At 38.2% G+C, this 7,745-nt stretch overlaps 1 protein-coding gene across 1 annotated transcript in view; it reads right to left on the bottom strand.

The window, feature by feature from the left end:
• The window catches only part of LOC106878905 (centrosomal protein of 78 kDa), a 233,610-nt gene that overhangs the window by 9,803 nt on the left and 216,062 nt on the right, over positions 1–7,745 (bottom strand). Inside the window, exons 10-14 of the mRNA XM_052974542.1 lie at positions 7,231–7,338; positions 6,513–6,643; positions 4,329–4,545; positions 2,717–2,794; positions 785–930 (exon numbers count right to left, since the gene is read on the bottom strand). Coding sequence (XP_052830502.1) covers positions 785–930; positions 2,717–2,794; positions 4,329–4,545; positions 6,513–6,643; positions 7,231–7,338 — 680 coding nt within the window. The remainder of the gene's footprint in view (positions 1–784; positions 931–2,716; positions 2,795–4,328; positions 4,546–6,512; positions 6,644–7,230; positions 7,339–7,745) is intronic.

Below are 7,745 nucleotides of genomic sequence, written 5' to 3' on the forward strand. Positions count from 1 at the left end.
AGAGAGAGAGAGAGAGAGAGAGAGAGAGAGAGAGAGAGAGAGAGAGAGAGAAGCCAGTCTAATCACACAGCAAATGTAATCATTTTACAAGAAGAAAATATACTAATTACTTCAAGAAAACATTAGTAATAATATAGTCAATAGTAACAATAACAAGTCTGCAAACTTTTTCACTGTTCAGAGGTAATAACATTGATATGTTTTACTAATTAATGACCAGTGACTTGAAACTAAAAAGCAGAGAAAGTTTCTTGCCTTCTATCTTTTGCAGGAGCCACTTCAAACGGATAAACCCTTGATATGAATCATGTAGTAGAGGAAATTTTGTCAGGTAGGACTTTATGATAAAAGAAAGTGCATTTTTATGTCAATTCCTTATATGAACAACAGAATAATGGGAAAACACTTGGCTTTTCTCATGCTACCAAAAGAGCAATTGAGGGCAGCTCTGGCCAATGGCATATCCTCCAGTAGTCAAGGAAGAAATTATGGAACTGTATAAAGGATAAAGTGAAAAGAAAGGCTGAGCTGGTGCATTACCACCATCTCACAAACTATTTCTCAATGCAAGGGGTAGTGCAGCATAAGAATTATGAGAACTGGTGTTGATGTAATCAACTACCTCCTTTGCCCCAAAATTTAGGCCTTGCTCTTATAGTACAAAGGATTATTAATATCAATACATAGCTGAGGAAACATTACCTTACAACACAACATTACCACATAACAAGTTCTTAAGGCTCATCTGGTATCAAAAATTATAGATTACCAATGAAATACTCACCCAGCATCACGTAGAATATCTAGGAAAACATGGAATTGCATAAAGGCACTTTCAATGGAATCCAATATATTCTCTTCTTCGAGTAAAGATAACTTTTTCTTCAGCCTCAATACTTCACTCTGCATGTCATTGTTATCCATACTTAACTGAAATACAGCACAGAGCAGATGATAAAATGTAATGAATACTGTGTAAATACATTGTTGTTCTCAATTATTATTATTTATCTTGTTTAACACAGCAATTTCGCAGGAGAAAGTAACAAAGTGCCAGCTATCCACAACCAGTTGACTGAGGTAACACTCTTCATTCAGACTTTGATAACTCTGTGAAGGATTTGTGCAGTTACAAGATCACCATGTTCTGCAGATGTTCTCTCTTCACGTTTCCCCCTATCTTCTTCTTATTATTATTAAGGTGGTGAGCGGGCAGAAACAATTGCAAATTGGACAAAATGCTTAGTAGCATTACTTCTGGCTTTTGATGTTTTGAGTTCAAATCTCACTGAGGTCAACTTTGCCTTTCATCCTTTCAGTGTTGATAAAATAAATAACAGTTGAACACTAGGGGTCGATGTAATCAACTAATCCACTTCCCTAAAATTGCTGGCCTTGTGACAAAATTTGAAACCATTATTATTTTTATTATCAGTTGGTGAATTAAGTGGCGAGCTGGCAGAATCGTTAACACACCAGGTAAAATGCTTACTTGCATGTTGTCCATCACTACGCTCGGAGTTCAACTTTACCTTTCATCCTTTCAGGGTCAATGAAAAAAAGAACCAGTCAAGCACTGAGGTCGACTACTCCCACTCCCCAAATTCCAGGCCTTGTACCTATAGTAGAAAGGATTTTTAGTTGGTGAATGAAGGTGTTGAGCTGGTAGAATTGTTAGCATGCTGGGCAAAATGCTTAACAGCATTTCATTTATCTTTACGTTCTGAGTTCAAATTCCACTGAGGTTGACTTTACTTTTCATCCTCTCAGGGTTGATAAAATAATTACCAGTTGAGCACTAGGGTCACTGTAATTGAGTTACCGCCTTCCCTGAAATTGCTAGCCTTGTGCCAAAGTTTGAAACCATTATTAGTTGGTGAATAACAATAAGGGAATGCCAATACAACTTAGGTAGAATAAATACCACTAGGTATTTTGTCAAATTCATCAATATATTAATTCAGTCATAACTGGTTCCAAGCTCATTTGAGAAAGGAAGAGAGTAGTAGGTATGGGGTTAGCAGTTCTACACTATTAATTTTCTACATTGCTACTCAAGCAAGAAAGCCTGTGAAACTAGCCCTGGTGAGAGGAGGTAGTTCTCAGAAACTGCATATGAAGCAATGTAGTGAAAGCTGAAAGGAAGAAGCAGCAGTAAGCAGCTACACCTGGGAGCAACTGCAGTCCTTTGCCAAAGTCTGAGACAGGTGGAGATCCCTTGGTGGTGCTCTACACTTCATATGAAGTCAAAGGAACAAAGGAGAACCAATATATATTGGTTTTCTCAATGATATGAACATCATTCAGCAATATACACTGAGGAAAGTTGTACACATTCACGCACATACACAATTTGGCAGAGAGTGACCATCTAGCAAATTTCACTCAAAAGGCATTGGTCAACTCAAGTCTGTAATAAAGGACATTTCTCCAAGGTGCTGAACAGTGAGATTGAACCTGGAACCATGTGATTTTGAAATGAACTTCTTCACTACATAGTCATGCTAGCACCAGTTACATAACTAACCCCCTCCTGCTCTCTTTCATAGATAACTATACTCCAATCAGATTTTGTTTATTTTCTATTATCAATAACAGCAGTTTATAGCCTGGCTACCAAAACCATAATGTAGTTCTAGTCAAGATATTGCATAGCCATAGTAAATTGAATTATATACAGAAGTGTTGTGATATTTGAATCAAAAACAGTGTTTACCTTATAGACATTTTTATCTGATTCCAGACGAGCAATACGTTCTTCTTCTAATTCCCTTTTCACATGCACAAGTTCAACCTGATGGGAAAGGACAGGAAAAAGAATTTCGAGCATTAATTTGATTCATGCAGTAATTAAATCGTTTAACAGCAGCAACAATAACAAATATATCCAAAATAATGATACAGCTACAGTATGTTAGAACACGATAAAGAAATTAGGACGAAACATTGTGATATTAACACAAACAATGAAGACAAACAAAAGAAGGGAAAAAAATGAAGGTAGTATTAGAAACTTTTTCATGTTTTCAATAAAAGGTCATTCATAAAGAAGCTGAGAAACTAAGCTTATGGGTCTCAAACATGAAAATAAGCAAAGTAAGACTGCACAAATGATACCAATAATCAGTTGTTGTTGTTGTTGTTGTTGTTGGCACTCCGTCGCTTGCGACGTCGAGGGTTCCAGTTGATCCAATCAACGGAACAGCCTGCTCGTGAAATTAACGTGCAAGTGGCTGAGCACTCCACAGACACGTGTACCCTTAACGTAGTTCTCGGGGATATTCAGCGTGACACAGAGTGTGACAAGGCTGACCCTTTGAATTACAGGCACAACGGAAACAGGAAGTAAGAGTGAGAGAAAGTTGTGGTGAAAGAGTACAGTAGGGTTTGCCACCCCTGCTGGAGCCTCGTGGAGCTTTAGGTGCTTTTCGCTCAATAAACACTCACAACGCCCGGTCTGGGAATCGAAACCGCGATCCTATGATCGCGAGTCCGCTGCCCTAACCACTGGGCCATTGCACCTCCATGCTTAGTATAAAGAAAGAACACAAAAAATATTCCACAGAGGGAAAAGTATGGTGAGCAGTGGCAACTTCTAGTGACTTTTCTCCTTTTATCGTTTTAAACAGTGGTTGTGTGGATAAGAAACTGTGTGGTTTCAGATTTAGTTCTGCTGTGCAACATTTTGGGTAAGTGTCTTTTACTATATCCCAAGGCTGACCGATGCCTTCTGAGTGAATTTACTAGGTAGAAACTGTGTGGAAGCCCATTCCACCATACATATATATGCACATGCATGCGAACATGTGTGTGCATTTGTGCATGCATGCAAGTGTGTGTATTGATGCGAGTGTGTATGCCTTTGTCTCAGTGTTTGCTCCCCCCACCCGACAACTAGTGTTGGTTTGTAATTATTTGGACTGAAAAATTCTTGTCACATCGCTTCATTATAACATGTGTTAACGTTAGTTTATGGAGCCCTAAAGGTGACAAGTTGGCAGAATCATTAGCATGCCAAGCAAAATGCTTAGTGGCATTTCGTCCATCCATATGTTCCAAGTTCAAATTCCGCCAAGGTTATCTTTGCCTTTCATCTTTCCAGGATCAATAAATTAAGTATCAGTTGAACATTGAGGTCAATGTCATCGACTTACCCCTTCTCCTGAAATTGCTGGCACGGTGTCAAAATTTGAAACCATTATGTTATGGAGTCCTTGTATAAAGAACTAATATGTACATCACCATACCCAGAAATGGAACTGGAGAGATAGAAAAAGACATTGAAAATCAAAACATCATATGTTAACATTAAACACGTGGAATCTTACCTGAAGTTTTTTGTACTCATTTTCAATGGAAGAGAAATAAGTGTTTTCTTGACAGTTTTGGGCTGCGAGATGATTGGTTTTAGTCGGGTGATTTTCTTTGTCTGTCGTATCAGAAACAAACTTTGTCCATGCCATCTCTTTCTTTGGTGCAGAATCAACTATTATTTCCATATTTCCATCAGAATCATACTGCTCCTCATGGTTGGTGAAGCAACCCCTTAGCAAACGAAACAATAATTTCAGTGACTTCCAAACTATTTCATTAAGTACTCAAAATGTTTTTTTTTTTATCCCACCAATTTGGAAACATCTAGAAGTACATGCCTACACTGGTTTCTACTCCTTGAAGCTGGCTGGTATCATAAAAGCTTCATTCAGCAGCCCTGACTCACTTGATTCTCCTCTTCCTATCACCCATATTGTGTTTACCCTTCAGGGTTCACACCATCTACTATGTTCACAGTTTTTTTCCCCCCCAGAAAGTCAGCTCTCTGAAATTCCCTTTCTGTCCATACTATATCAGCAGCTATTAACTTTCAAATATTCAAGAGAACCATTAACCTTGTCACTTTTACAGGACTTGCAAATAGCAATGGACACAGCCCTTTGCTCTAGAATAAAGCAATAAAAACAAGAGGTGGTTTAGCCCCAGGTCAGTTTTTGATTAACCAGACCTATGATCAAAGATGTTCCAGCCATGGTCAATCCATATTTGTTTTCTTTTTTTTTGTCTTTAGACTATGTATCCAGAACTACAACATGCAGCAGTTCTTCCTTTTTTAAAATGGTAGAGTATGATCCAAAGCAAACTTAGCTATTTATAGCAGTTTGAGTTATCATGCAGTGGTGCAGGGGTTTCAACAGGAAGCTGACACTAATGGTAAGAGTTTAAAGAAAGACTATACTGCAAGTAATATAATCCAGGCAGAGATAAGGCAGCAATCTGGCAGAATCGTTAGCACACCAGGCAAACTGCTTAGTGTTGTCCATCTTTATGTTCTTAGTTCAAATTCCACCAAAGTCAACTTTGCCTTACAGCCTTTCAGGATCAATAAAATAAGTACCAGTTGTAAACTGTGGCCAATGTAATTGACTTAACCCACCCATAAAATTACTGGCCTTGTGCTAAAATTTGAAGCCAGTATAACCTAGGCAGAGTACACACTAGATGTGACACTGTATATGCAGTATCTACATTGAAGGTGTGGAGGCGCAATGGCCCAGTGGTTAGGGCAGCGGTCATAGGATCGCGGTTTCGATTCCCAGACCAGGTGTTGTGAGTGTTTATTGAGCGAAAACACCTAAAGCTCCACGAGGCTCCGGCAGGGGATGGTGGTGAACCCTGCTGTACTCTTTCACCATAACTTTCTCTCACTCTTACTTCCTGTTTCTGTTGTGCCTGTATTTCAAAGGGTCAGCCTTGTCAGACTGTGTCACGCTGAATATCCCTGAGAACTACGTTAAGGGTACACGTGTCTGTGGAGCTTTCAGCCACTTGCACGTTAATTTCACGAGCAGGCTGTTCCGTTGATCGGATCAACTGGAACCCTCGACGTCGTAAGCGACAGAGTGCCAACAACAATATTAATGGTATTTATTTGAAATGTGCTGCAAAGAAAAGTGAGACCCGGTGCTTTTGCACTTGGAACATATACTGGCGAATTTAAAATACAAGTCATCTACTTTTGTGTGTTACTGCTCTTGTTTTCACCTCGACGTCGTAAGCAATGGAGTGCCAACAACATTGAAGGTAACATTGTCTATGCAATGTTTTCATTGAATGTTGCATTGGTCTATGCCCTGCCTATATTGCAGGAAACCTCTCTGCAGAGCCTTCACTGAAAGTGATACTGTCCCTGGAATATCTATACTGAAGGGGATAGTTTCCATGTACTGTCTACACAGATGGTGACATTATCTATGGATGCTGTAAGACAGCAAACTGGCAGGGTTGTTAGCATGCTGATAAAATGCTTAACAGTATTTCTTCCAACTTTATGTTCTGAGTTCAAATGCTACCAAGGTTCACTTGATCTTTCCTCATCAAGTCCCAATGTCATGCTGGAGATTATAATAGTTATCAACAATACGCAGGTTCAACTCAGTTGTTTAGACATATTATTTCTAAGTCAAAATAAATCAATAATAATAATAAGAAGAATGATGATGATGACAGTTACTCACCGCTGTTTGGTTGCTCTCATGGCTGTCCGCCAAGGCATACCACGGTTTGGCTTTGGAATAACAGTTGATGCTATTTGGTGTGGATTAAGATTGCTATGTACAGAATCTAAGTGATAACACATCCCATTAATCTACAAACAGAAACAATAGCATGTAAGTCTTAATATTCCAATAATCCAATAGTATAAATGATGCAATGGTTAGATTTTTGGTATGATTAGCTTGACTTTTCACTGGTCTGATGTCAATGAAATAAATTCTATTAATATAGACACTTTTAATCAGTGTCAAACTCATCATACAGTAGTGGGGCCCTGGTTAAGGACTGCCAGCACTTTGACAAGCGTGGAACCACCTTTTAGCCACTACTGTTCCCATGTCTACTTTGATCTGAAGTAATAGCAGTTGTCAGGGTCTCAACCATAGGTTAATTAGCATGTCACAGAATTGTTTCTAGAAGAAGGTCACATAACAACCCCTAAAGTTCTGGTGTTACGTAAAACGTACTCAATATACACTATGTAAAGTGGTTGATATTAGGAAGGGCATCTGGCCATAGAAACCAAACCAAAAGTGAGACGTGACCCTCTGACCCACCAAAGAGAGCATAAATCACCCATTCAACACATGACAGCATAGAAAGCAGGTATAAAACGATGATGATGATGATATATTGAGGAAATACCCAAGAGGAGAAAACTAAAGGATCATCTCTTACCTTGATATTAGTTTTTTTACAGTGAGATGTATTTAAAACCCTTGCAGATTTTTTCTTCTTTCGTGGTTTACTTTCTAGATTAGGACGGTCTAAACTGATCCATTCGTACTAACAAATCAGAAACAAAAAAAATGTGTGAAAAAAATTTAAGAAGTAATAACAATTAAACTGATAGATAGGCAGGTTCAGATACGTCCAGTCATCTATATTATAATGGCGAAAGCTGCTTATTCATTAGGTATGTGACAATTACTAAAAGAAAGCAATTATTAAAGGTTTGACCATCTGGAAATTTTTTTTATAAATTCATGTTCTAAGAAATTTCCTGTAATTTCGATTTGTGAAGTTTATTGAATATTTGAACTTCAGTTTTCTTCACAAATTTAAATATTCATTGCATTCACTGCAGAGTAGATTTAATAAATAAAAATTAATTTGTTGCTGACAAAATATTCCGTTTTCATTGGCAACAGTCTCTCACTCACTTTCGCCTCTATTTTCATTAACGATAATTT

This window comes from Octopus bimaculoides, chromosome 18 (assembly GCF_001194135.2).
Source record: "Octopus bimaculoides isolate UCB-OBI-ISO-001 chromosome 18, ASM119413v2, whole genome shotgun sequence".
Taxonomy (NCBI): Eukaryota; Metazoa; Mollusca; class Cephalopoda; order Octopoda; family Octopodidae; genus Octopus; species Octopus bimaculoides.